This window comes from Phalacrocorax aristotelis, chromosome 24 (genome assembly GCF_949628215.1).
Source record: "Phalacrocorax aristotelis chromosome 24, bGulAri2.1, whole genome shotgun sequence".
In the NCBI taxonomy this organism is placed as follows: Eukaryota; Metazoa; Chordata; class Aves; order Suliformes; family Phalacrocoracidae; genus Phalacrocorax; species Phalacrocorax aristotelis.
The window spans coordinates 7,101,051-7,127,430 of NC_134299.1; the positions used below are offsets into that span (position 1 = coordinate 7,101,051).

General features: G+C 64.3%; 4 protein-coding genes across 6 annotated transcripts; 1 reads left to right on the top strand and 3 right to left on the bottom strand.

Moving 5' to 3' along the window:
* The first annotated feature begins 282 nt into the window (after positions 1-282).
* Positions 283-14,037, top strand: STARD7 (StAR related lipid transfer domain containing 7). Its single transcript, XM_075117433.1, has 8 exons — positions 283-711; positions 5,816-6,021; positions 6,305-6,354; positions 6,808-6,918; positions 7,007-7,089; positions 7,351-7,450; positions 8,099-8,183; positions 13,665-14,037. Exons 1-8 carry the CDS (start codon positions 335-337, stop codon positions 13,850-13,852), a joined length of 1,200 nt encoding a protein of 399 aa, XP_074973534.1. The 5' UTR covers positions 283-334; the 3' UTR covers positions 13,853-14,037.
* A 1,836-nt stretch (positions 14,038-15,873) lies between these two features.
* Positions 15,874-20,030, bottom strand: LOC142068183 (PH and SEC7 domain-containing protein 4-like). 2 transcript variants are annotated; one of them, XM_075117430.1, is made up of 11 exons: positions 19,907-20,030; positions 19,730-19,810; positions 18,750-18,862; positions 18,427-18,485; positions 18,223-18,312; positions 18,083-18,126; positions 17,845-18,014; positions 17,028-17,298; positions 16,795-16,939; positions 16,556-16,699; positions 15,874-16,443 (listed from the first exon to the last, which is right to left on the bottom strand). In XM_075117430.1, the coding sequence occupies exons 2-11, from the start codon at positions 19,792-19,794 to the stop codon at positions 16,189-16,191; spliced, it is 1,356 nt and encodes a 451-aa protein (XP_074973531.1). In that variant the 5' UTR covers positions 19,795-19,810; positions 19,907-20,030; the 3' UTR covers positions 15,874-16,188. The 2 variants fall into 2 exon arrangements, with proteins under 2 accessions (XP_074973531.1, XP_074973532.1); XM_075117431.1 differs by lacking the exons at positions 18,427-18,485; positions 19,730-19,810; positions 19,907-20,030 and having other exon boundaries at positions 18,750-18,830.
* A 13-nt stretch (positions 20,031-20,043) lies between these two features.
* Positions 20,044-25,285, bottom strand: LOC142068173 (uncharacterized). 2 transcript variants are annotated; one of them, XM_075117415.1, is made up of 4 exons: positions 24,300-25,285; positions 22,235-23,514; positions 20,731-22,114; positions 20,044-20,111 (listed from the first exon to the last, which is right to left on the bottom strand). In XM_075117415.1, the coding sequence occupies exons 1-4, from the start codon at positions 24,353-24,355 to the stop codon at positions 20,063-20,065; spliced, it is 2,769 nt and encodes a 922-aa protein (XP_074973516.1). In that variant the 5' UTR covers positions 24,356-25,285; the 3' UTR covers positions 20,044-20,062. The 2 variants fall into 2 exon arrangements, with proteins under 2 accessions (XP_074973516.1, XP_074973517.1); XM_075117416.1 differs by lacking the exon at positions 24,300-25,285 and adding an exon at positions 24,027-24,103.
* Positions 25,286-25,615: 330 nt separating this feature from the next.
* Positions 25,616-26,377, bottom strand: LOC142068217 (interleukin-36 receptor antagonist protein-like; the record flags this gene model as incomplete). Its single annotated transcript, XM_075117493.1, has 2 exons — positions 25,616-25,914; positions 26,303-26,377. Coding segments are annotated over 2 exons (279 nt in total), but the record flags the coding sequence as incomplete, so codon positions are not given.
* Between the last annotated feature and the right edge of the window lie 3 nt (positions 26,378-26,380).

Here is a 26,380-nt window from a genome sequence, read left to right on the forward strand (position 1 = left end):
CCCTGCCTGTGCCCGCCCCCCTGCACCCTGCCCTGCGGCCCCTGCCTTCGACTCCGCCTGTGGGGGCGTGTCCCCGCGGCAAGCCCCGCCCCTTGCGTAGCCCTGCCGCGTGCGGAGCTCCGCCCCTCGTCCCTCCGCCCCGCCCCTCGAACCCTCAGCGCCCCGCGCGCCCTTGCCCTCCGTGCCCCGCCCCCGCCCTTGCCCAGGGGCGGGCTCTCCCCGCCGCCGCCCAATGGTGACGCCGGGCGGGCGATGCGGCGGCCACTCTCGTTCGAGGCGCGTTGCTATGACGAAAGGGGCGCGACGCGGGGCGGCCCGCTGAGGCAGCGGCGGTATGTTGCAGCCGCGGCGGCTGCTCGTCCGCCTCTTCGCCCGTTTCAACCGCGCCCCCCGCCTCGGTCCGCGCCCGCTCGCGGCCGACCAGGCGTCCCCCGCTACCGGCGGCCAGCCCGGGGGCGGCGCGGGACGGCGGGGCCTGCTGGGCCTGCTGGCGCGGCAGTACAGCTGCGTGACGGGGCAGCGGGCGCGGCGGGCGCGGTGCCGCAGCGGGGACGGGGCGAGGGGCGGTGGAGGAGGGTGGTGGTCGGGCTGGCGGTGGCGGGGCTCACCCCGAGGCCGCCCCGCCTTCGCCGCCGTCGGCCGTTTCACGGCGACCCTGGCCGGTGTCTTCGTCTGGGACGGGCAGCGGATCGAGGAGGAGGAGCTGCAGCGGTGGGTGTCCGTCGCGGCGCCCCCGGGACCCCGCCCCCGCTGCCCCGGCAGCCCCCCGAACCCTCGGCGGCCCGGGGCTCCCGGCGCTCTTGTGCCCCACCCCCACGACTCCCCATTCCATAGGCCCTGGGGCGGCCCCCACGTCCTCAGGGAGCCCCCCCAAATGTTCTGGGGTGCCCTCCCGAGCCCCTCTGCCTTCGGCACGTTCTGCCCCGTGTGTGCCCCCGGGGATGCCCCCCCCCCCGCCAAATCCCCCCCAGCCTCTCTCCTGGGAGGGTGTCCCTCGGCCCTTTTTCTGGGGTGCGAGGGGGGTGTTCGTGCCCCTTTTGTTCCCAAAATCCTGTCCCTGCGTGTTCTACGCCCTGCAAATCAACTGGGGCCTTGGAGTGCCCCCTACACCCCCCAATTCTCTGCTTGGTGCCCCCCACCCAGCTCCCCCATTCTTGGGCTCTGGGGGTGCTACTCCCACCCCCCAAATCCTGCCCCAGCAGGGTGCTTCCCCCAAACCCTCCCCGCAGTGGTTTCAGGGTGGCCCCCTACACTCCACCCCCGCCCCAGGGGTGCTGCAGGGTGTTCCCCCTCACCCCAACACTGGGTGACCCCGTCACGCTGCCGTGCGGAGTGTTTGCACCAGTGCTGGCATGGGGGGGACAAACGCACACGCGGTGCTCCCCGACCCAGCAGGGTGAGGACAGAAGGACCCTCTGTGCTCTCCGGCTGCCGTTCGAGGTGGCCGTGGCAGCGCGGCTTTGCTCAGGTGCAGTTGCCTGACGAAGCCGGGGCGCATCAGGAGAGGGTGATTAAAACTGCATGAGAAGCTCAGGGTGCGATGGGGCATTGCCGGCTTTCCTCTCTCTTAAATTCTGCGTCTGGGTGCCCGGTCCAGACCATCCTGTAGACGTTAAATACCGGGTATTTGTTTAAGTAGCTTATCTGAGGCTTAATTAAATCTTAAAACTAATGAGAAACAACACCCACACCCCGATTTATGACACCTTCAAACACTTTAGGGAGATCCTCAACCCTTATGTGTGGCCAACACTGGAAAATAGACCAAATCCTGGGTTTATTTCCTAACAAGGAGCCGCCGCCGCTTGGCATCGCATGGCCTTTCGCATCCCAGTGTCGAGGATAAACCATGCCTGATGTTTTCCGGTGGGCTCAGCAGGGCTTGGCTTAGGCCTGGGATTAAAAGCAGCATCGGTCTTTTCTTGTTCAAGGTTACTCCTTGCAGGCTTGAGCCTCCTCTCCTTAATTTAAGGACTCCTCAAGCCCAGTCCTATTCCAGTGCATTTTACCAGGCGTGGCAGAGTTCACTTTTATTATTCCTCTCTCTTATTTACTTTTTACTTATTCCTTTAATCATTTAGACTCCGTCATGGCTCCTTAGGCTTCAGTCTAGTTATGGGAGAGATCAAGTCTTCGGCAAAGTCTTTGCTCATCGTCACAATGAGTTGGAGGCGCAGGAAGTCTCAGCAGGAGAGTTTTGGTCTCCTCTCTTCAACAGCTGATGTGGGTTTTAACGAGGCAGGTGGGAGCAGAAATAAATAAATAGGATAAGACCCTGCGGTGAAAATTCCTGCGTAGGTCTCTCCTCCTGGCTGGCTCACATGTGTCTCAGTGTCAGCCAGCGAGCTGTGTCCCCTCCCGGGGTTTAAAATAGCTCTGTGCTTCGGTATCGTCTTTCTCTTCCCCTTCCAGCTCTCCTTCTCTGTCCCCCCTTTGTTTAACTTTGGGGAAGCTTTTTGTTTTATCTCGGTAAAACCACAATCCCTACTCTGGTGGTGCCGCCCCCAACTTCTGGCACGGTGGTTCGTAGCCGTCAGTGGGTCAAGGATGGCGGAGAGAGCTCTGCCTGCGGCCGGCGTCCCCTGCGGAGGCGTCCCGCCCGCTGCCGGTGCAGCAATGCCGACGCGGCCCCCCGAGTTAAGCGCGGCCGGGGCTGGATGCCAGCCAGGGCAGCGGCTCAGGCGGCTGTCGGCGGCTGCCCGTCCTTCAGCCACTGGCTCACGAAGGTGCCTCCTTGTCTGCGCGGGCAATTCTGGGCGCTGGAGCCCCTGCCGAGGTGAGAGCTGTGCTGGGAGCCCCCGCCGCCTCCAGGTTTGAGGCGCGGGGCTGGGCTTGCGGGGGGTTTTGTGGCACAAAGCCCTCGCCGTTCAGGTGGCGGTGGTTTGGTTTTCGGGTGCTGTGGTGCCGTGCCCCTTCCTCAGGGAGATGGAAATATTGTGGATTTAGTTTCTAGAGCTGTGAGACAGGCGCCGGTGTGCAGAGGGACGAGGGCCAGGCCGGTAGCGGCCTCACGCACCCATGCGGATAAGTCCTGTGGCTGTTATTTTTACTGCCTCGTCTCCGATGATGGTGGGGGTGGCGAAGCAGGAGCACGGAGGCTTTGCTCCCTGCCCTAATTTGATCCCATCCCATCCCGCTGCGGTCACGGAGATGATCCAGCTCAGAAAGGTCTCCTGGTCTTGATTCCCCGGCCCGCTGCCGCTCCCGCAGGCTCCACACCCCTCCGACCCCATCTCAGGTAGGGTCCTGAGCTGGGAAGGGTCCTCAGGTAGGGTCCTGAGGGAGTGGGGCCGTCCCCCCTCGGTGAGGGGAACAGTGGGGAGCAGAGGAGCGTTCGTGACGGGGCGACGCCGGAGCTGCTCCCACCAAACCCAGGGGAAGGTGGGGCTGTGGATCAGATTAGTCCTGCAAAGCTTTCGGGCCAGTCTAGGGGAGGCGGGGAGCTTGGTGATTTCCAGGCAGACTAGTGAGACCTGCCTTGCAGGTTACAAATTCATGCTTTACTTCTGGCTGATGCTAATTACTTTAACATAATTAGTGTCTTCAGGCACCACTGGGAGAGTTGAAAGTGCCGCAGAGGCAGGTGATCCTCTTCCTTGAGGCTGAGGGCTGCAGGTGCAGATAAACCAGCCGTTCCTCTCTAATGCTTTATATTGTGGGGCTGAAGCTGCGGCTCAGAGGGATTTATCCCAGCAGTGGAGTATTTCCTGCCCTCTTCTCCCTGTAGTTCTGAGACCTGAACCAAGCTCCGGCTTCTGTAGGTGAAGGATGCTGAAACTGGGGGCTTCATTGACCATGGAGCCACGTTTGTGGGACACCCCTGCTTCTTCTGTCACCTTCCCACTTGTAGGAGAGGCTGCTCTTCCCGTTTGCTGCCTTGCGGACTCTGGCTGACGTTGGCGATTTGCTGCTTGTCGCTTCTCAGCCTGAGACGGGCTCCCACGAGCCAACCCACCCCCTGAGAGAGCGGGGAACCCCCCCCCTTCCCTTCCTGCTTCCTTTTGTACCCCAAGCCTCAATCCTGTAAACAGCTCTGTACCTCAGTGCCTTCAATCTGAAAATCCTTTTCCTTAAATCCATCATACTTTCTGTTTCATCGAATCATTACGGTTGGAAAAGAAAGCCCAACCCCCAACCCAACCCCCCCAGGCCTCCTAAACCACGTCCCCAAGTGCCACGGCTACACATTGTTTGAACCCCCCCCAGGGACGGTGACTCCCCCACCTCTCTGGGCAGCCTGTGCCAGGGCCTGACCCCTCTGGCAGGGAAGACAATTTCCCTCACATCCAACCTAAACCTCCCCTGACGCAGCTTGAGGCCGTTCCCTCTCGTCCTGTCACTGGTGACTTGGGAGCAGAGACCCGAGCCCCCCCCTCACTCCAGCCCCTCTCAGGCAGCTGCAGAGAGCGAGAAGGGCTCCCCTCAGCCCCCTCTTCTCCAGGCTAAACCCCCCCCAGCCCCCTCAGCCGCCCCCCCAGCACACTTGTGCTCCAGACCCTGCCCCAGCCCCGCTGCCCTTCTCTGGACACGCTCCAGCCCCCTCAAGGGCCCTTCTTGTCCCGAGGGGGCCCAAACCTGAGCCCAGCATTCGAGGTGGGGGCCTCCCCAGGGCCGAGCACAGGGGGCCCCATCCCCTGCCCGGCTCCTGCTGGCCACACCAGTGCTGACACAAGCCCGGGGGGCTGGTGGCCTCCTTGGCCACCCGGGCACTGGCTGGCTCATGCCCAGCCGGCTGTCAGCCAGCACCCCCAGGGCCTTCTCCGCCGGGCACTTCCCAGCCCCTCTGCCCTGGGCCTGGGGCGTTGCCTGGGGTTGGTGCGACCCAAGGGCAGGACCCAGCACTTGGCCTTGTTAAACCTCACACAACTGGCCGCTCGGCCCATCGATGCAGCCTGTCCCGGCCCCTCTGCAGAGCCTTCCTGCCCTCCAGCAGATCGACACTCCCGCCCAACTTGGTGCCATCTGCAAACTCTCTGAGGGTGCCCTCGATCCCCTCGCCCAGATCATTGATAACGGTTTTAAACAGAACCGGCCCCAACAGTGAGCCCTGGGAGCCCTGCTTGTGACCGGCCGCCAGCTGGGTTTAGCTCCGCTCATCCCACTAAATGCGCTAACTGGATTTAGTTCTGTTCACTGTTTCATCCTGCGCAGCTTCTGTTTAATTCAGCCAGGAAAACAAATCTTAGTTTGCGAGCATCCAACGGTGAATGCTGCAGGTCGTTTTGTTTTTTTCTCTCCGTGGAAGGGCTGATATTTGCCGAGGGGGGTTTGTCTGCCAGACCTCACTGGGGGCCGGGGAGAAGAGCCTCCCACCTGTACAGGGAGCGAGCCCCTGTGTGCATCCCCTAAGGGACACCCATCGCGATGCCGCTGCTACCACCCCGCCGGGTTTTTTCCTCCCTTCCCCTCCTTGAAGAACAAGCCCTGCAGCTGCGGGTGACGTTTTGTGGTGCTGCGAGGGCCCGCCTGGCTTAGGGACTCCCCAGCAGCCACGTTCAACCCCAGGCGAGGCTTCCACTCTGCAAGAGGATGTGGGAACCCCCCCAGAACACACCACAGCGCGATTTTTCAATGCTGTGTAATATGTATAAGCTCAAGGATGAAAGAAAAAGGCTGCAGGGGGGGCTTTCCGCACTCCTGAGCGACCCAGGTGGGAAGGGAGATCCCAGGCTGCTCTTCCCACAGCAGAGACCCTCTAGATGGAGCTGGATCGCGCTGGGAAGGTTCTGGCGGTCTCGGGGGGGCTCCAGCTGTAGCAGGAAGGCTCTGGCGAGGCTTTGGTTGCTAACTGGTTTGGGTTTTGTCTTTGCCCCAGGTCCGCGCAGGAGATGAAGCACATGGAGAACGTCTCCAGCTTGTTACAGGGCAGCACCTCGGGCGACTATCAGCGGCCGGATCCCAAGTCGGAACGCGAGGCGGCCGCCGCGGCCGGGGAGCAGCCCTGGGAGATGATCATGGACAAGAAGCACTTTAAGCTCTGGCGACGGCCAATCGAGGGCACCCACTTATACCAGTACCGAGGTAATGGTGCTCCCCGTACCCCGCCTGTAGCTTGTTTTTCCCGTGCCCGGTCCTCGGGGTGGGGCGTCTCCTGTGTCCCGCCTGGCCTGTATTTATAGGAAACCAGAAAAAATGGGAATTGTCATCCTTTGCGCCCCTCTCTGCGGATCCTGTCCCCCCTTAGCCCATCAGAGGGGTCCCAGCCCTGCCACCTGCCTTAGAAAATGCCTTTTCCTTTTAATCTTGCTGCACTGAGGTGAAGACTGGCTTATGCCTGGGACTAAAGGCTTTCTCTTTGCTGTAGTGTTTGGGTCGTACACGGACGTGACTCCCAGGCAGTTCTTCAACGTACAGGTGAGCACCTTTGAAGATCTGGGCTCTGGGGCACATTAGAGCTCAAGTACAGCCTCTGCCAGAGGGGTGGGGGAGAGAAACGGGGAATATCCTCTTCTCTTTGTACCATTTATGTGATCTAGAGCCGATCCCGATACAGATCAGAAGTAGGGCGAGGTATCCCATGCCCCCATCGGGTTTTGCGGCCCCGCTGGAAGCGAAGAGTCAGCACATGTGGGCCGCGAGCGGCTGCAGGAGCTCAGTGGGTTTCTGGTCCTAGCTCGCTCTCTGCCTGACTTGCCTGCTCCTGCGCTTCCTCTTCTGGTGACTTTCAAAGAGTATTTAATAATTTCCTGGTGGGGGAAACGCCTGACCATGACGCAGCTTGTTTCCACAGGACAAGGAAAGGGCCGGTTACCTTCCTGTAATGACACCGTTGGGCTTTGTTGTGACTCAGCCTGTCTTTCTCGCCAGCTGGACACCGAATATAGGAAGAAGTGGGACTCGCTGGTCATCAAATTGGATGTAATCGAGAGAGACCTGGCCACTGGATCAGAAGTGATTCACTGGGTCACTCATTTCCCGGTGAGGGGTTCCTTCTTTCCCGCTCTGGTGATCCTCCTTGCCCCAGGGGGATGCGGCGGGGTTGATGCCCGTTCCTTCTCTTCCCCAGTATCCCATGTACTCGCGAGACTACGTATACGTTCGACGGTACGGCGTAGACAAAGAGAACAACCTGATGGTGCTGGTCTCACGGTAGGTATTGCCAGGCCCACCTTCCGCTGGCTTTTTGTCGCCTCCCATCTGTAAAACAAAGTTGAGAGTTGGCTATAAATTTCATAAGCTTTTTTTTTAAACCATGTCAAAGCCTCAGGGATCTGTCTCGAAAATACAGCCACCTTCTCAGGGGTGAAGACACTGTTCTCTTAGTACCCACCTCCAGAAGACCAGCAGACGCTCGGTGTAGTCCGCACCCGGGGCTCACCTCGTGCTGCTCCCTTCTCGTGTTCCCTCCAGGGCGGTGGAGCATCCGAGCGTCCCCGAAGACCCCGAGTACGTTCGGGTCAGGACCTACGAATCCCAAATGGTCATCCGTCCCCACAAAACCTTTGATGAAGTACGTTTTGGGGGGAGGGGCTGGGAAACGGAGCAGAAAGCTTGTCGCAAGGTTGCTTCCTCCTGCTCAAACCACTGCTCCGAGGGGAGCTGTACCTTCTCTGCCCGTCATCCGTAGCATTGAGCTGGGGTAAATAGTCCAGAGTTGGGAAAAGAGGGGTGCTTTTGTTTCTCAAAGGTGAGGGAAACCCATTCGCTCGCAGCTCTGGAAGGATTTGAAGCTCTATCCCAGTATCTTGAGACTCTTCCTGCAGGAGCCCGGCATTCCTGGAGAGCCAAACGTGCCATTTCAGAGCACCAGGCTCCTTTTCAAAGGCCTTAAGCCTCACAAGTCTCGTTCCTAGTGCTTAGTGTTCTCAGAAAAAGCATCGCTGGGTCTTCACAGGGTATCCAGAGCCTGAAAAGAGCGTGCTGGGTCGGTGGAGGACTAGGGCAATGACACCTTCTCCAAAAAATACCCTTCCTCTGTGCTTCCACTGGGTCTTTGTGTGTCCGCGTCACCCTCTTAATGCTTGGATCGATGCCCCGAAGAGCCGGTAGCGCTCGCCTTGTAAGATGCAAGTGGCCCTAGGGGCAATTCAGGTGGGGGGTGCAAAGCCCGGCAGAGTTTCTCTGCCAGCTCAGACTCACTCGCCTTCTCCTTCCCCAGAACGGTTTCGACTACTTGCTGACCTACAGCGACAACCCGCAGACCGTGTTCCCCCGTTACTGTGTCAGCTGGATGGTCTCAAGCGGTGAGTGAGCTTTGGTGGTGAGAATTCACCCCTGGGTGAGAAATTCTGCCATCTCCTTGCTCCGGAGCGAGCACGGGCGCTCCCGCCTTCCCCTTCCTCCACATGTCAGGGGCAGAAAATAGATGGAGAAGCTTCAAAACTGAGACTGGGAGGATTTGGGGTATGTTTTGTGCCTCAGGCTGCTCTTTGTTTTTCACGGAGAGAAATCATAGAATCATAGAACGGTTTGGATTGGGAGGGACCTTTAGAGGCCATCCGGTCCAACCCCCTGCAGCGAGCAGGGACATCCCCAACTAGATCAGGTCGCTCAGGGCCCTGTCCAGCCTGGCCTGGGATGTCTCCAGGGATGGGGCATCTCCCACCTCTCTGGGCAACCTGGGCCAGGGTTTCACCACCCTCATTGTAAAAAATTTTTCCTTATATCCAGGCAAAATCTCCCCCCCTTTAGTTTAAAACCATCACCCCTTGTCCTGTCACAACAGGCCTGGCTAAAGAAGTTGCCCCCATCCTTCCTAGAGTCCCCCTTTAAGCACAGGAAGGCCACAATAAGGTCTCCCCACAGCCTTCTCCTCCCCAGGCTGAACAACCCCAGCTCTCCCAGCCCAGCCTCGTCGCAGAGGGGCTCCAGCCCCCGGAGCATTTCTGTGCCCCCTCTGGCCCCGCTCCAACAGCCCCGTGTCTGTCCCGTGCTGAGGAGCCCCGAGCTGGAGGCGGCGCTGCAGGGGGGTCTCACAGAGTGGGGCAGAGGGGCAGGACCCCCTCCCTCGCCCTGCTGCCCGCGCTGCCAGGGATGCCGCCCAGGGCACGGTTGGCTTCTGGGCTGCGAGCGCATGTTGCCGGCTCACGTCCAGCCTTTCGTCCCCCAGCACCCCTGAGTCCTTCTCCGCGGGGCTGCTCTCCATCCCTCCATCCCCCAGCCTGTGCTGATACCGGGGGCTGCCCCGACCCAGGGGCAGGACCTTGCACGTGGCCTTGTTGAGCCTCACGAGGTTCTCCCAGGCCCACCTCGAGCTTGTCCAGGTCTCTCTGGATGACATCCCATCCCTCGGGAGCGTCAACTGCCCCGCTCAGCTTGGGGTCACCTGCAAACTTGCTGAGGGGCCACTCGACCCCACTGTCACATATATGAAGGTATGAAACAGCACTGGTCCCCGTATGGACCCCTGAGGGACACCAATCGTCACTGATCTCCAGCCATTGACCACGACTCTCTGGAGTCCATGGCCATCCAGCCAGTTCCTCATCCACGAACAGGCCACCCATCGAATCCGTATCTCCCCAGTTTAGAGAAGGATGCTGTGGGGGGCCGCGTCAGAGGCCTTACAGAAGCCCAGGCAGATGACAGCCATAGCTCTTCCCTTGCCCACTGGTGCAGTCACTCCGGCACAGAAGGCTGCTCGGTTGGTCAGGTGGGACTTGCCCTTGGTGAAGCCGTGCTGGCTGCCTCGAATCACCCCCCTGTCCCCCGTGTGCCTTAGCGTTAGCTTCTAGGAGGACCCGCTCCGTGATCTTCCCCAGCACAGAGGTGAGGCTGACAAGACGGTGGTTCCCCAGGTCCTCCTTTCTACCCGTTTTAAAGATGGGCTCAACGTGTCCCTTCTTCCAGTCCCCAGGGACTTCACCTGGATGCCATTGACTTCTCAAGTCTCATGGAGAGTGGCTTGGCAGCTACATGAGCCAGTTCCCTCAGGACCCTGGGGTGCATCTCATCAGGTCCCACAGACTCGTGTATGTCCAGGCTCCTCAGGCTGTCACAAACCTGAGCTTCTCTTACAGGGGGAGGGGCTTTACCCACCTGGTCTCCATCCTGCGGTTCATCGGCTTGGGAGGACTGAGAGAGGTGACCATGAAGACTGAGGCAAAAAAGTTGTTGAGTCTCTCAGTCCTCTCCTTGTCTGTCGATAGTAGGCCACCATTCTTGTTCGTTGGGGGGGAACGCTTTCTTTGAGTTTCCTTTTCTGGCTGATGTACTTTAGAAGCCTTTCTTGTTATTCTTTGTGCCCCTCGCCAAATCCAGCTCCGGCTGCGCCTCGGCCCTCCTGACCCCATCCCTACACGACTGGGCAGCATCCCTGTCCTCTTCCCAGGACACCTGGCCCTGCTTCCTCTGCCTGTGCTGTTCCCTCTTGCTCTCCAGTTTGACCAGCATGTCTCGACTCAGCCATGCTAGTCTCTTCCCTTGCTTGTCTGGTTTCTTACACCTGGCGACTGAGAGCTCCTGTGCTCTGTGGATCACCTCCTTAAAGACCTGCCAGGTCTCTTCTGCTCCCGTGTCCCTGAGGGCCGTTTCCCGGGGGTCCTGCTGACTAACTCCTTGAAGAGCTGGAAGCTTGCTTTCCTAAAATTTAGTGTCCTGACTGCACTCCTGGCTTTTCCCGTATCCCTCAGGAGTGTGATCTCCACCAATGCCTGGTCGTTGCAGCCCCGGCTGCCTCCAACCTTGACGTCACCGATGAGCTCGCTTGCGCTGGTGACCACCAGGTCCGGTATTGCATCCCCTCGGGTAGGGCTGTCTCTTACCTGGCTCGAGGAGTTATCCTCAGCGCATTCTAGGCATCTCCAGGACTGCCTACGGCTCGCCGTGCTGCTTTCCCAGCAGGTGTCGGGGTGGTTGAAGTCCCCCAGTAGGACGAGAGCCTGCGAGCACGAAGCCTCCTGGAGCTGGAGGAGGAAGGCTTCGTCAGCACGCTCCCCTTGATCAGGCGGCCTGTGGTAGACGCCAACCACAATGTTCCTTTGTTGCCGCTGTCTCTGATTCTTGCCCATAAGCTTTCGACCTGCTCGTGGTTATTCTTCAGGGCCAGCTCTTCACACTGCATCGATTTTTTTTTTTTTTTTTGATGCAGAGAGCAACGCCTCCGCCCCTCCTGCCTCGCCTGTCCCTCCTGAGCAGCCTGCAGCCATGGCATTCGTCCCACCAAGTCTCAGTAATGGCAGTCAGGCCGTAGCTTCCTTGCAGCCTGGTAGTTTCCAGCTCCTCCTGTTAGTTTCCCATGCTGCGTGCGTGCGTCCGCCTAGAGGCATTTCATCCGGGCTGTGGGCCGTGTCTCCGTAGCAGAGCACCCCTTGATTCCCTTGAGGTGTTTCTGGGAGTTTCCCTGTTGGCTCCTACCTCCTCAGGAGCCCCCAGCGCATCTCCGCAAGACTTCGACTGCGCTGCAGTGCCCCCAGCGTGCCGCTGGGCAGCAGGCTGGGGGCTCATACTGGCAGCCCGTCCCTCTTAGCCTTGTGCCTCGTCCCGCGGCTTGTCACAGGCGAGGCTGATTGTTCCCCCTTCCCCTTTAGCTTAAAGCCCTGCCAATGAGCCCCACAAGCTCCTCTTGGGGAGCTTGCAGGGTCGTGCAAAGACCCTCTTTCCCCTTTGGGAGAGGTGGCTCCCGTCAGACGCCAGCAATCCCGGTGCCGTGTAGGCCACCCCGTTGCCAAAAACCCCGACGTTGCGTGGGTGAGCCCAGCCACGGAGATTGGGGCCGCCTGTTCCTTACAGCGTCACTGCCCACAACTGGAGGGAGGGAAGAAAAGACACCCTGTGCCCCAGATTCCCTCACTAACCGTCCCAAGGCCCAGAAGGCTCTCTTAATCACCCCTGGGCTATGTACTGCCACTCCATCAGCACCCACGTGGCAGAGAGGGACGGGTAGCCGTCCCAGGCCGCGCCAGGCGAGGACGTCTCCTAGCGGTATCTCTGACCCGGGCTCCGGGGAGGCAGCAGGCGTCCCTAAGAGGAGGGTCAGCCCGGCGTATTGGACCCTCGGTCCACCTCGGGAGGGGGTCTCCTACAACTGTGACCTGTCTCTTTTCCCCTGTGGAGGTGGTGCTGATACGGCGGGTAGGTTTTTCTGATCTTGGTGATCGATGGATCGACACCCATGTCGTCCACTGACTCTTCCCCCACACCTAGAGCCTCGTACCTCTTGTGTGGAGGCACCTGGGGATGTGGTGGGCAAGGGCAAGGGGTCTCCTGCCCCGATTGCAGACTTGTTTCCACTCGTAGCTTCCCTTTAAGACCCTGCCGATGTCCTGGTGGGGGGCTGATACCGGATCTCTTTGATCAGGGGCACCTTCCAAGCCGAGGAATCCTCTCTGGATCCCTGGCCGTGAGGAGGAAAGGGATCCGTGCGCAGGGATGCTCTTTCTTTCCATTCTACCCCAGACAGAAGGAAAAAACCAACAGGATCCCGTTTTGGGGGGGGGTTTATTGTTTTGTTCTCCTCACAAAATGAGCTGGTCTCTCCTTACTTTAGAGCAGTGTCGGCTCTGAAGTATTTCTGCAGTCGAGTTCTTCCCCCTTACAGAAAAAAGGGGAGAAAACTTCTAGTTAGAGGTGTGCTGCCTGTGCCGAGCCTCCCCCGAGGGAGCCCGGCTTTACTTGGAGGGGAAAAACGTGGCATTTAAAGGATCTGGCCGAGCCGAGGGCTGCCCCTCCTGCAGAGCCGCCCCCAGGTACACCCGAGGAGCCCGGGGCGCGCCTGCCATCGCAGCGTCCGGCGCTTCACCGCCCCGCCCTGAGCAGGGGGAGGACGGAGAGCACCGCGTTCTTGTGGGACTGGCAGGAGAAGGGGCTGCCGCCACCTTTAGCTCTCCTTTTATTCATCCAGGGCTGGGGAATAAACCCAGAAGTGGTGCCTGTGGTGACTTTTATCCCCCCCCCCTCTTACCATCACGTGGTTCGGGGTCGAGGCTGGTGCGAGAAAGAGTTGAAATACGTTCATTCACCGCGCTTGAGCCTCAGCCCAACCTTTGTTTTTTGCCTTGCGCCTCCCTCCTCCGCCAACCACTGAAACCTCTTTCCTTCCGCCGTGCGCTCTTTAACGCGTCTAAAAAGGTGCCTAAAGCTCCGGGGCAGGCGGGTGTCACCCACGCGCCCCCGTGCCGCGGTAGCTGCGCGGCGCAGGGGCCTCCTCCGCCCTCGTAACGCACGTTTTTTTGGTTTTAGATTAAAAATGATGGTTGGTGATGGAAGAGCGGCTCCGGGCGGGGGGGGGGCGGGGACTGGGCAGAGCTGGCGCAGCCCTGCCTGGGCCAGGAGCTATCGTTTTAATCGTTAAATAAGGTCACGAGCTCCCTCTCGGGTCACCGATGAGGTAGCCAGGATGTGGTGAGGTTCCCCAGGGCTCGCAGGAGGGGCTGCCTGGCGCGGGGGTCCTCGAGCCCCTCTCCCAGAAGAGATCTCAGCGAGTCAAACGAGAGTTTATTTTATTTTTAATTAGAAAAACCTCATTGTAAAGCACCCTAACCGCAAGGGCGGCGGGGACGGGGAGCCATAGAAACCCCTTCTGCGGGATCCTCCTCGAATTAAGCAGCAGAGCTGCGTTTTTAGGGGAGAAAAGAAAAGCCAGGAGGGAAAGGAAAAGTCAGGGGAGACGGGAACGGAGCGGGAGGAGGGGGTAAGACGGGCAGAGCTTCCCTCCGGAGCCCAGCGGCCACGGTGCGGAGCCGCTGCCCGTCCCTCCTCCGCTTGACTCGCCCTCTGCCCGCCAGGTATGCCGGATTTCCTGGAGAAGCTGCACACGGCAGCCCTGAAAGCCAAAAAGATGGAGATCGAAGTGCGGGACTATATGTCTGCCAAGCCCATCGAGAGCGGCGGCGGCGAGGGGAAGGCGAGCGTGGCGGCGCCGGAGCACAAGAGCGACGGTACCTGCAGCCCTGCCCAGCTGGAATACGCCTGAGGAGCCGAACCTCCGGCCCCAGGACGGGAGCCGGGCTCTGGAGAGAGACCCCCGTGCCGCTTAAGCTGGAGCTTAGTTCAGTTTTTTCCCTCCCAGCCTCATCTCCAAAGCTCTGTTCCCTCTCGAGGACGGGGGATCCTGTCCCCCGCACCACGCGTGTTCATGACCAGGCTGATGAAATCTCACGTTGTGTAGTTGTTTTTCTGTACCGATAAATATTTTCCCCTCCCTGACAAGAAAAAAAGAAAACAAAACCCTAAAAAAAAAAAAAAAAAAAACCCCGCTCCACCTTTTATCGCGGCACCGGACAGCCTCTCCCCACCCAGCCCCTCCTTTTCTCGTCCCTCTTCGGACTCTCGACCCCAACTATTTTTGGCTCTTGCTTCTGTAGCGCGGCGGCTGGAGGCGGCTGCGCCGCGGCGCCTTCTCGGGGCGGATTTTCCCCCGCCAAAAGACCCTTCAAACCTCCTCATCCCTCGCGGCGTCGGCATTACTGGGGCGCGCAGCCTGAACTGGGGAGACTGGGCGGGGGGGGAGATGCTGGTTTGGGGTGGTTTTTAGCTGGCGGTTTGTTGTTGGGGAGGGTAGACCTTGCGGGATGGGGTGGGGGGCGCACACCTATCTGCTGGCGCTAACCTGGGTCGCCGTGTCCCCCCCCCGCCGCCGTTCGCGGTGGTACCGGGGCTGATCCACACCCCCCCCCCCCCAAAGGTCGCGGCACGAGGAGGGGGCTCGGTGTCGGCCCCCGGGAGCGGGGGAAGCTGTAGGAGCAGCAAAATACTAATAAATCACGAGCCACGGCCGTGGGGGGCGGGTGCCCGCCTGCCCCCGCCGGTCCTAATCAGCTTCGCGCGTTAACGAACCCCTTCGGGGTCCCTCTCCCAGTCACCGGGGTGGGGGGTTGTCCCCCGCAGCGGCGTTGACTGGGACCCCCCCCCCCTTGGAGCCATTCAATCCCCACCTTAGAATAAATTTATCGTAAATATTAAATGGAAATCTTAATTCTTGCCTTCTAATAAATTTATCGTGAATCTCTCACTCCCGCAGCGTCCTGCGTTTGCTGCTGGGAACTGCCGTAATCCCCTCCCCCCCCCCCCCAATTAGCAGCGGTTAATTAGCCCTTTAATGAGGATGAGCGCCGGGAGAGGGGCGTGTACAGGATTTGGGGGGGGGGGGGGGGGGGGGGTCTCCCCACCATTCTGGGTTTGTTGGTGCCGTGGCTCCGGGTCCCACCTGCGGCCGCTCCCTTGGCTGCTGGTGGGCGAAGGATGGGGAGACACACACACCCCTCCCCCAGGGGCGGGGGCTTTTGGGGGGGAGCCTTGTCCCCATCCTGGGTGTTTTGGGGTTCAGAGATGCTGCGCTGATGGGGGGGGGGTGTCACTGCCATTGGGGGGGGGCAGGGCTACAGCCCTGAAATGTCCCCTGGGGGGTGGTGAGGGATGGGAGAAATGTCCCCACTGAGGATTTGGGGATGGGGGTGGATGGAGGGGATTTGGGATGCAGCGGGGGGGGGTTTGGGGGGGGTGGGAAGGGTGGGGGGAGCAGTGCTGAGGGCCGGGTCCATCCTGACCCCGCCCCCGGGACCCCTCCCCAAACTCCCCACCGCCACCAACCCCAAATGGCCGTGGGGGGGGTGTCCCTGTCCCCTGGGTGGGGGGACTCCCTGATGGCTGGGGGGGGCTGATGGCTGGATCCCCCGCCCCGATGAAGGCAGCTGTGGGGGGCATTGGGGGATTTCGGTGCCCGTGGCTGTGGGTTAGGCACCCATGGGTGCTGGGGTGGGGGGTGTCACGCTGCAGGTGACACAGCCGTGTAATGTACATGGTGTCACCTCCCAGGGTCCCCGACACCCCCCCCCGCTCTCCAGCCCTACGGGGGTGAGGCCCAAAATGGCTGGGACAGAGACCACCCCCACCCCCCCATCACCCTGCACCCCCCCAAAGGGTGCCTGACCCCCCGCCCCCCCCCCCAAATGGTGCCTGACACCCCCTCCCCCGGGTGTTTTGGGGACACGGGGGTGGCAGCGGTGGGACACACACCTTTATTGCACACGGAGAGCAGCAGGCAGCGGGCGTGGGGAGGGGGCGCAGCAGCGATGCTTGGGGGGGGAGCGGGGGGGGCTGCGACACCCCCCCAAATCCCCCCATCCCTTTGGGGGGGGGGAGGGTCTCTCCCTGAGTTTCCCCATCAGTAATCCCAAGCCCCCCCCCCAGGCTGGCTCAATACTGGTGGTGCCCGAAGGAACCTCGTACCGGGGTGGGGTTTGGGGGGGGTGCCTCCCCCGCCCCCCCCAAAAATGTCCCCATGGGTGTCGTGTGTCCCCCCCCCATCAATCACAGCAGGTTCTTGTTGCGTTTGGGGACGATCTTCCTCACCGTCCGCCGCTCGGAGATGTTCCTCTTGACGCGGATGGTGGGGGCGCTGGGGGGGTCGGGGACCAGCGAGGGGCTGGAGTGGGCTTTGGTCAGGGTGGGGGGGTCCGGGGGGGCCACAACTGGCCCCGCGTGGGCTTCCCACTCCTCCACGTCCCGGGCGCCGGCGTTGATCCACGTCTCCAGCACCTGCACGTAGGTCTCGTAGCGCCGCCTCTGCCGCGGGGAAGGACGGCGATGAGGCGCCGCTGCGGGGACGTCCCCGCGGTCCCCACAGCCCGGGGGCGTCCCCTAGATTTATAATTAATTAGGAATTAACCCCACCCACCTCGTAAAGGAGATAATCCTTCTTGGCGCGGTACTCGTCCAGGTCGCGGGCTCGCCCCCGCTTTTCGGGGAGGTTCCGTTGATGCTCGAAGAGCTCCTGGGCCACCCGCTCCATCCACGCCTCGTGGCAGCGGTGCTGCTCCTCCTGCCCGTGGGGAGACAAGGGGGGGGGTTTTGTGTGACGGTGGGGCACCCACGGGTGCCCACCGGGGCGGTGGGGGGGGCGGGGGGGGCGCTCACCGGGGGACTGCGGCTGGGGGCAGCGGGGAGGATGGGGCGGACGAAGCGGCGCTGGGAGCCAACGGCGGCGGGGAAGGGCGGGGAGGAAAAGAGGGCGGCCACCAAGTTGATGCGGGAGATCCAGGAGAACATCTCCTCCGACGTCCTGCCGTGGACGTGCGAGGTCACGGGTGGTGTCATCACGCCTGGGGACACCCCCCCCCCACGCCCCCCCCAGGGGGGGGGTCACTCACGGGGCTTGGAAGAGGAAGACGCGCCAGTCGGCTGTCTGCAGGCGGAACACGTTGGGGCGCTTCGTGTATTTGCTGTCGCGCTCGGCCAAGGCGTGGTGGACCCCCAAGGGCTCCTCGGCCTCGGGTCCTTCCTCCTCCTGGGGGGCCGGGCAGGGTCCCGGCTCGGGGGAGCGGCGCGGGACCCCCGTTCGCCCCCCAGGTTTGAGGAAGTAGAGGACCGTTCCCTTCAGCACAGCCTGGAAGGGTTTCCAGCCTCGCCTGCCCCACGGCGCTGGGAAGGGGGAGGAGAAGGTGGGGGAACATGGTTGGACCCCAAAAGGCAGCCCCCGCCCAAAGATGGGACACCCCCCCCCCCCCCCAGCTCCAAAAGAGGTGTTGCAACCCCCTCCCCAAAACCCCAAATGACCCACCCCCATCCCCCCCGCCCGGAGATGGGCAGCCCCAAAACTGCCTCTGTAGACCCCGATATATCCCCAAATTACCCTCCTGGGTCCCAGGAGAGGCTGAGCGCCCCCAAACTTCCCCCCCCCAACCACTAAAACACCCCAAATCTGCCACCCCTGGGCCCCAACAGACCCCAAATCTGCCTCCCCGGATCCCAAACCACCCCAAATCCCCCCCCCAGACCTGCCAAAACCCCCAAACCTGCCCCCAAACCACCCCAAAACCCCCCCTCCAAGCCCTGCTAAAACCCCCAAGCCACCCCAAATCCTCCCTGGACCTGCCAGAACCCCCAAACCTGCCCCCAAACTGCCCCATATCTGCCCCCCTGGCCCCAGTACACCCCTAACCTGCCCCCCCCAGCCCCCCCACTCACTTTTCTTGCCGTCAGCCTCGGCCAGCACCTTCCTGACCAGCCAGCCCCGGCGGTAGGTGACAGCCCCGGCCCCCCCTGGCAGGTCCAGGAAGGGGTTGCTCTTCTTATGGCCTGGGGGGGCCAGGCTGCCCCCCCCACCCGCCTCTTCCTCCTCCTCCTCCTCCTCATCCCTACGGGGTGCTCAGCATCACGGGGTGTCCCCCACCCCATATTTCCCCCCCCATAAGCCCGTACTCACGCCGCCCACGCCAGCTTCTCACTGCGGATGGAGACGTACAGAGCCTGGGGGGGCGGGGAAAGCAGGGGTCATGGCGGGGCTCCAGGGGACGCCCCCCCACTTTGTAGCCTCCCAGACCACAGGACCCCCCCCCCAAATACCTTCAGCTGCTCCCTGGGGAAATCCTGCCCGTCCATCATCCCGCTCAGGTTGGCCACGAATTCGGCGCTGGTCATGGCACGGCCGAGGCGCTGTGGGGCGGGGTGGGTGCATGGGTGCCCTCCCCACCCCCTAATTTTGCATCATGCCCCCCCCCCCCAAAGCACCTCAAAAATGCAGGGTGTGGGTTTTTGGGGTCTCCTCACCTGCCCGTGGAGGTCGGTGTTCAGTAGCATGATGGCACAGGTCAGGGAGTGCACGGCGTCTGGCGGGGTGGGCGGGGGGTCAGGGTGGGGGTCAGGGTGGGGGTGTGTCCCCCCTAGGTGAGGACACCCATCACCAAGAACCCCGATGGGTGCAGCTGGGGGTGCCCCATAGCGCTGGGAGGGGAATGGGTGGTGGGTGGGGAAACTGAGGCACGGCGCAGGGTTCGGGTGGGGGGTAAAGGAGGTGGGGGGGGGGTGTCTGGGGGGGGTAAAGGAGGTGTGGGGGGGATCTGGGGGTGCCCCCTCCCCTCACAGGGTCTCACCTGGGGAGGGGAAGGCGTCAGGGTTGCAGTGATGGTAACGCCGGGAGAAGTGGCCGAGGATGCGCTCGCGCTCCTGCGTCTCCCCCGTCAGCACCAGTGCCTGCAGGAAGGACCTGGGGGCCCCCCGCGATGGCAGCGGCACCCCCAAAACATCCTCACCCCCCCTAGGATTCACCCCCCCTCCCCCGGATGCCTGCTGCCCCCCGTCCTCCTATAATCCACTCCCCCCAGACCCCAAATCTGCCCCCAGCACCCCTACAGACCCCCAACACCCCGCCCCGGACCCCAAAAGCTGCCTCCCAGGACCCCGATGGACCCCAAATGGGTCCACATCTGCACCCCCCACCCACCCCCAAGGCAGGCAGCCCCAAATCTGCCTCTGTAGACCCCAACAGACCCCCAAATTACCCTCCTGGACCCTAAGAGAGGCTGAGAGCCCCCAAATCTGACTCCCCTGGCCCTGAAAAACCCCAAATCTCCCCCATGGACGCCAGCAGACACCAAATGTGCTCCCGGGCCCCTAAACACCCCAGATTTGCCACCCCCCAGCCCCAAAACACCCCACATATGCCCCCCTGGACCCCTAAACCACCCCAAATCTGCCCCCGCAAGACTCCAAAACATCCCACATCTGCTCCTATGGACCCTCCATCACCCCAAATCTGTGCCCCCCAGACCCCAAAACACCCCAAATCTGCCCCCCATGACCCTTCATCACCCCAAATCTGCCCCCCGACCCCAAAACACCCCAAATCTGCCCCCCTGGACCCTTCATCACCCCAAATCTGCCCCCCCAGACTTTCCATCACCCCAAATCTGCCCCCCCCCGACCTCAAACCTGCCCCCCTGGACAACAACGGACCCCAAACCTGCTCCCCCCAGTTCCAACAGCCCCATGTCTCCTCCCCCTGCCCCAGAAGCTATCGATTTGGCAGGGGGGGTACCTCTGTGTCCCCCCCAAAAGCTCCCCCCATCAGTACCTGAGCGCCTGGTCCAGCGTCTGGCCACCGAACTGGAAGAAGTCCAGGTACTCCTGGGCCACCATCCCGCTGAAATCATTGCTGGGGGGGGGGGGACACAGGCTTGAGGGGGGGTCCCCAACCCCAAGGGACCCCCCCCCAAAGGGTGTATGTGCGTGTGTCCCCCCCCATCCTTACTTCTTGCGGAGGAACGCGGCCACCTGGGACCTCTTGAAGCCATCGAGGTGGAAGAGGCGAGCGGCCAAGTGCTGCGCCTCCCCCCGCCGCCCCTCGCCCCCGTTTGCCAGCGCCGGCGTCACTGCTGTCACTGCCCTGGGGGGGGCGAGGGAGGGGTCAGGCGGTGCTGGGGGGTGTCCCCCACTTTAATCGGGTTGGTGTGGCTCTGGGAAGGGATGGGGGGGCTGCGGGGGGGCTGCGGGGGGGTGAGGGGGCTGGGGGGGTAGACGGACAGAACAGATGGCAGTTTGGGGAGGGGGGTCAGCCAGCACCAAGGGGGGTCCCCTTAACTCTGCCCCACTGGCTGGTATGGCTCTAGGAGGGGTGGGGGGGTGGGGGGGTGGACTGGGGGGGCGGGGGGATGAGCAGGGGTCATGGGGCGTGTGGACAGACAGATGGAAGTGTGGGGGGGGGGATGAACAGACAGGATTTGGGTGCTGGGGGGTTTGGGGGAGCAGACAGGGGTCTGGGGGTGTGTGGATGGGGAATGAGGGGGCAGATGGACAGATGGGGGGCTGGGGGGGACGGACAGGGGGCTGGGGGACCGGTGGGTGTCTGGGCGGGGACAGACAGACGGGAGTCAGGGGGCACAGAGAGGTGTCAGGGGAGGTTTCAGGGGTTCTGGGACAGGGGTTGGGGGGGGAGGATGGACAGATGGGGGGGTCTGAGGGGGACAGACAGGGCTTTGGGATGGGATTTCAGGGGGACAGAGGGAAGGGGGGGGTGGCCACGTGGGACTGGGGGTGCTGGGGGGGGGCCACGTGGCTGGCGCCGGCGTCCCTCACCCATGGGTGCTGGCGGGGGGATCCAGCGGGGGCTCCTCGCCCGTCTCGGGGGGCAGCTCCTCCATGGCAGGGTGCGGTGGTGGGGTGGTGGGGGGGGGGCCCTGCGCCACTTCCCCCCCAGGGCAGGAAGCGCCGGGGGGCGCTGACAGCCAGGCACAGCCGTATCCCGGCATGGGAGGGCCCCCCTGGGACCTCCCTGTAACCCGTGGTCCTGGGGGACCCCGCGGCGGCAGGGAAGAGAGGGGGGAGGGGGGCGGGGGGTGATCCAGGGGGGGCAGGGGGCTGGGGGTGGGCTGGAACCCCCCTCCCATGGGCTGATACGGGGGGCTGGGGGGAACTGGGGGAGATCCAGAGGGGTCAGGGGGGTGGAAGGGGGCTGGTACCCCCCTCCCATGGGCTGATATGGGGGGCTGGGGGGGCGCTGGGGGAGATCTAGAGGGGTCAGAGGGTGGGTAGGGGGCTGGTACCCTCCTCCCATGGGCTGATATGGGGGGGTTGGGGGTTTCTGGTAGCCCCCTCCCTGGGTCAAATCTGGGGGGGCTAAGGGCTTGGTGGGGGGCTGGTACCCCCCTCTTTGGGGCAAATCTGGGAGGGGTGTGGGGGTCTGGTATCCCCTTTTCTGGGGCAAATCTGGAGGGGCTAAAGGCCTGGTGGGGGGCTGGTACCCCCCTCTTTGGGGCAAATCTGGGGGGGTTGAGGGCCTGGCAGGGGGCTGGTACCCCCCTCTTTGGGGCAAATCTGGGGGGGTTGAGGGCCTGGCAGGGGGCTGGTACCCCCCTCTTTGGGGCAAATCTGGGGTGGGTGTGGGGATCTGGTACCCCCCTCTTTGGGGCAAATCTGGGGGGGTTGAGGGCCTGGCAGGGGGCTGGTACCCCCCTCTTTGGGGCAAATCTGGGGGAGTTGAGGGCCTGGCAGGGGGCTGGTACCCCCCTCTTTGGGGCAAATCTGGGGGGGGTGTGGGGATCTGGTACCCCCCTCTTTGGGGCAAATCTGGGGGGGGTGTGGGGATCTGGTACCCCCCTCTTTGGGGCAAATCTGGGGGGGGTGTGAGGATCTGGTACCCCCTTCTCTGGGGCAAATCTGGGGGGGTTGAGGGCCTGGCAGGGGGCTGGTACCCCCCTCCCAGGGGTGGCTTTGGGGGGGGTCAGGGGCCTGGGGAGGGGCAGATTCTGGTCTTCCCCTCCTGAGGCCACACGTGGGGGGTAACCGGGGCTGGGGGGGTCCCAGTCACCCCCGCCTGGGATAAGCTCCAGAGGGGTTGGGGGTCTGGGGGTACCTCGGTACCCCCATTCTGGCTGCAGCCGTGGGGGGCTGGGGGGGTCCCCAGGTGCCGGGGGCAGATCCGGGGGATCGGAGAGCATCAGGTCGGGGAGTCGGGGGGGTCCTGGGGGGGGGGAGAAGACACAGTGGGGGGGGGGGAGGGGTGTCCTCATCAGCATCAGTGCCCCCCCCCCCCCCCCCAAAAAAAAAACACCCCAAGGCTGGGGGGGATCCCCGCACTCACCTCGCTCTGTGGTGCCAGCGACGTCCCCTCCTGCCGGGCAGCACCCAAGCGGTGGGGGGGTGTGGGTGGGGGGACGGGGACAACCCCCGGTGCCCCCCGTGGCATCACCCCCCTCGGTGATGAGCAGCGGCTGCAGGGCGGCGCCGTGGGGCCGGTAGACGGGCACCCGCCAGGCACCCATGGGTGCCAGCACCCGGCTCTGGAAGAGGGGGTTGGTGTGGAAGTGGGGCTCCTCCTCCTCCAGATCCTCCTCTTCCTCAGCGTCTTCCTCCCGGGAGGAGCAGCCGTCATCTTCATCGTCCTCCTCTTCTTCCTCCTTGCTGCATGCGGGGGCCTGGCGCTCGGGGGAGACGGCGCCACCCCCGGGTGCGGGTTTGGGCGAGGGGGTCCCGTCGGACGGCGGGTGCTCCTGCGGGACGCTCTCGTCCACCAGCAGGGACGCGGGCGAGGCGCCGCCATCCGCCGGCACGTGGCCGCGGCCCTCGTCTGGGGCGCTCTCGGGGGCGAATCCCCGGCCTCGGCGCTCACGGGAGATGCTCCAATCCACGGGCACGGTCGCGGGCGAGACGTTCTTATCCACGGGCGTGACCGCGGGGAAGATGCTCCCGTCCGTGGGCGTGGGCACGGGCGAGATGTTTGCATCCAAGGGCGCGGGCGAGGCGCGCCCGTACGCGGGTCCGCAGCCCTGGTGCTCAGGGCAGGTGCGCCCGTCCGTGGCCACGACCGCGGGGAAGGCGCTCCCGTCCGTGGGCACGCGGCGGGCGCTCGTGGCGGGGGGTCCGCGGCCTTGGTGCTCACGGAAGACGCTCCCCTCTGCGGGCGCGGACGAGGGCGAGTCGCTCCCGCCTGCGGGCGCGTGCTGGCGTGAGGCGCTCTCCTCCGGACCCCCCGGACCACGCTGCGGGCGCGCGACGCTGGCCGGGGCGCCGCGGCCCCCGCCGTCCCGGGGCACGGGGTCACCGCCGGCCCCGTCCGGCTGCGCCTCGATGGCTCCCTGCAGCTCCCAGACACAGAGCTGGGCTCGCACCAGGCTGGCCCAGAAGACGTTGGTGCCGGCGGGTGTCACGGCGGGGGGGGTCGCCCCTTGGGCCCCCGCCCCCGAGAAGACGATGGCGTCCTGCGCCGCCAGGGTCCCCGGCGGGGCGGCGGTGGCGGGGGGGGTGCCCGGCGGCTCCATGGCGCGGAGCCCCCCGCCGCTACGGCTGCCCGGCCGGCGCACGGGGGCTGCCGCCCGTCCTGCCCCGCGTCCCGGTGCCCGGCCCCATGGCCGTGGGTCAGCCCTGCGGGGGGGAGAGGGGCGGTGGGTGGGGGTCCCTGCGCCCGCCGCGGGGGGGGAGGGAGGAGGAAGGGATAAGGGAGGACGGAGAGAGGGAGGAAAGGGAGGAAGGAGGGAGGGAGGAAGGAGGGAGGAAGGAGGGAGGAAGGAGGGAGGAGGGAAGAAGGAGAAAGGAGGGAGGAAGAAGGAAGGAGGGAGGGAGGGAGAGATAAGGCAAAGAGGGAGGTAGGGATGGAGGAAGAAGGGAGGAAGGAGGAAGGCAGGCAGGGAAGGATGGATGGAGGAAGAAGGGAGGGAGGGAGGGAGGGAGCAGGGATGGGTGGAGGGAGGAGGGAGGAAGGAGGGAGGAGGGAGGAGAGAGGGAGGAAGGAGGGAGGAAGGAGGGAGGGAAGGAGGAGGGAGGAGGGAGGGAGGAAGGAGGAAGGGACAGAGAAGGGAGGGATCAGAGGAGGAAGGAGGGATGGAAGGAGGAAGGAGGAGGAGGAGGGAGTGCCGGGGGGGGGTCGGGGTGGGCACCTCCGGGCAGAGGTGGCAGCTGAGAACCCGCACCCTGGCACCCGCACCCTGTCCTGTCCCCCGCGTCACCCCACAGCCCCCACGTCACGGCCCCCACGTCACCCACGTCACTGCCACTGCCGCTGGCTTCCGGCCCTGCCAGGGCAGGAAAGGGGGATGGGAGCGGGGTGTGGGGGGGTGGGGACACCCAAATGACACCCCCCCAGCTGGGGGGACTGCACCCCAGACTGTGCCCCAGCCTGCGCCCCACACTGTGCCCCACACCTCACTCACATGTAGGCCGCCGTGGAGCACAACCCCATAGCAGCCATCAGAGAAGCCACCACCATGATGTGTGTGCGGGGGGGGGGTAGGGGTGGGGGGGTGTCATGCCTCACCCACCCGTGTCCCCCCCTACACACACACCCCAGCACCCCTGTCCCGAGTAGGGGGGGAGCACCCAAGGGTGGGGCTTCCTGCAGCACTGGGGGGGGGGGGTCCCCCAAATCGGGGGAGGGGGGTGGGGTTGCTGCCTTGTTTGGTGGGGGTTGGGGGCCGGCTGGGGGGAGGGGGGACACCCCAAAGTGGGTGCTTCCCGAGCACTGCGGGGTGGCCACCTCGATGGGCCCCCCCAACCCCTGCGCCCCCTCCCCAAAGTGCCCCCGCCCCAGGGCAAGGGGGAACCCAGGGGCGCCGAGGGGGGGGACGGGGACCCAAAAGGTTATGAGGGGGGCCCCAGGGGGTGGGGGGGGCCCAAAACTTTCTAAGGGGGGTCTGGAGGGGGCAAGGTCTATGGGGGACCCCAAGGGGTTATGGGGTAGGGACCCCAAAAGGGGGGGCGACCCCAAAGGCTTATAAGGGGCCTCTGAGGGGTGGCGGGGACCCCCGGGGGGGAAGGGGGACCCCCAGGGCTGGGGGGGACCCCAAAGCTTACAGGGGGCTCGGGGAGGGTTGGGGGAGAGGGAGAAAGGTTTGGGGGGAACCCAAAGGGTGTGGGAGGGACCCCGAAGGAAGGGGGGGAACCCTGAGATATGCGGGGGCTCGGGGGGGACCCTCAGGGGCCGGGAGGGACCCCGAGAGTTGGGGGGGGGGGTCCCGAGGGGTGGGGGCACCCCCCCGGGGGGAGGTCCAGGGGGCTTGGGGGGACCCTCAAGGCTTGGCGGACCCCCCACGGGCCGGGGGGGGCCTGGGGCGCGCTGGGGGCTGGGGGGGGCCCCAGGAGGACCCCGCGCCTCCCCCGGGCCATGGGGACCCCCCGGGGGTCCCGCCTGTGTCCCCTCCCCCCCCCCGCCGCCCTCCCCCCCCCCCTTACCGGCACTGCCGGCGCGCGGCGCGGGGCGGGGCCACCGCCGGACACGCCCCCTTCCTCCCCCTCCCCTCCCGTCGGGGGCGGGGCAATGCACCCGTAAGCCCGCCGCGGATACGCCCCCTGGCGAGGCCACGCCCCCATGCGTGGGCGGCCCCGAGCCGGCTTTCCTCCACGGGGCCCGATCCTGCCCCACGGGGCCCGGTGCTGCCCCTCCATGGACCGATCCTGCCCCACGGGGACTGATCCTGCCCCCCGGGGCCCGATCCTCCCCGCTCCCCCCCAAATCACACACCACAAGCCGTGACAAACACCATCGCTTTATTCCCCCACCCGGGGGGGGCTGACGGTGGGGGAGGACACCCCCACCCACGGGTGCCACCCCCCCGGGCGCAGTGGTCACTTGCGGATCAGGTAGAAGGTGGTGATGGCGTGGGGGGGGGCCAGGGCCAGCTCCTCCCCGGGCCCCGGGGCCGTGCTGAGGAAGTGCCCGGGGAAGGCGGCCGCCTCGAAGGTGTGCGTGGAGCCCCCAAAGGTCTTGTAGAAGGTGTAGGGGGTGGCCGCCTCCCGGTCCCGCGAGAACAGGTCCAGCAGCTCCACCTCCTGTCGTGGGAGGGGGGTGTCACCGCCGGGACGCCACCCCCGGGGGGCATCGCCCCAAGGAACCCCCCCCCCCCCCCCCCGTCTCCAGGTGGCACCTCCTCAAGGAACACCCCCACCTCCAGGTGATGCCATCATGAGGTGACACCACCCCGGGGAGCCCCCACCTCCAGGTGCCACCACCTCAGGGTGACACCATCTCGGGGTGTCCCCACCTTGGGTTGCCCCACCTTTGGGTCCCCACCACCCCAGAATGCCCCCACCTTGGGTTGCCCCACCTCAGGTTGCCCCACCTCGGGATGCCTCACCTCTGGGTGCCCCACCCCAAGGCGCCCCCCACCCTGGACCACACCCCCCCCTCCCACGCCCCCCCACCCCCCCCCACGCCCACCTCCAGCTTCAGCCGGGGCTCGGGGCCGGTGCCGCAGGAGAGGGCTTGGGTGCCGCCGCGGATGCCCACGAAGAGGGG

What these genes read in the sequence shown, in the direction of transcription:
- LOC142068173 (XM_075117415.1), bottom strand. Translation starts at nt 24,355, where the DNA reads ATGGTGGTGGCTTCTCTGATGGCTGCTATGGGGTTGTGCTCCACGGCG. An exon ending in TGCTCCACGGCGGCCTACAT is followed by an intron (nt 23,515 to 24,299) that starts GTGAGTGAGGTG and finishes TCCCCCCCGCAG; the next exon opens with GGCTGACCCACGGCCATGGG. An exon ending in CCCCCCGCCAGCACCCATGG is followed by an intron (nt 20,112 to 20,730) that starts GTGAGGGACGCC and finishes ATCCCTTCCCAG; the next exon opens with AGCCACACCAACCCGATTAA.
- LOC142068183 (XM_075117430.1), bottom strand. Translation starts at nt 19,794, where the DNA reads ATGGTGGCCCAGGAGTACCTGGACTTCTTCCAGTTCGGTGGCCAGACG. An exon ending in TCCCCAGGGAGCAGCTGAAG is followed by an intron (nt 18,127 to 18,222) that starts GTATTTGGGGGG and finishes CCGCCCCCCCAG; the next exon opens with GCTCTGTACGTCTCCATCCG. An exon ending in GTCTTCCTCTTCCAAGCCCC is followed by an intron (nt 16,940 to 17,027) that starts GTGAGTGACCCC and finishes CGTCCACGGCAG; the next exon opens with GACGTCGGAGGAGATGTTCT.
- STARD7 (XM_075117433.1), top strand. Translation starts at nt 335, where the DNA reads ATGTTGCAGCCGCGGCGGCTGCTCGTCCGCCTCTTCGCCCGTTTCAAC. An exon ending in GAGGAGGAGGAGCTGCAGCG is followed by an intron (nt 712 to 5,815) that starts GTGGGTGTCCGT and finishes TCTTTGCCCCAG; the next exon opens with GTCCGCGCAGGAGATGAAGC. An exon ending in GGCAGTTCTTCAACGTACAG is followed by an intron (nt 6,355 to 6,807) that starts GTGAGCACCTTT and finishes CTTTCTCGCCAG; the next exon opens with CTGGACACCGAATATAGGAA.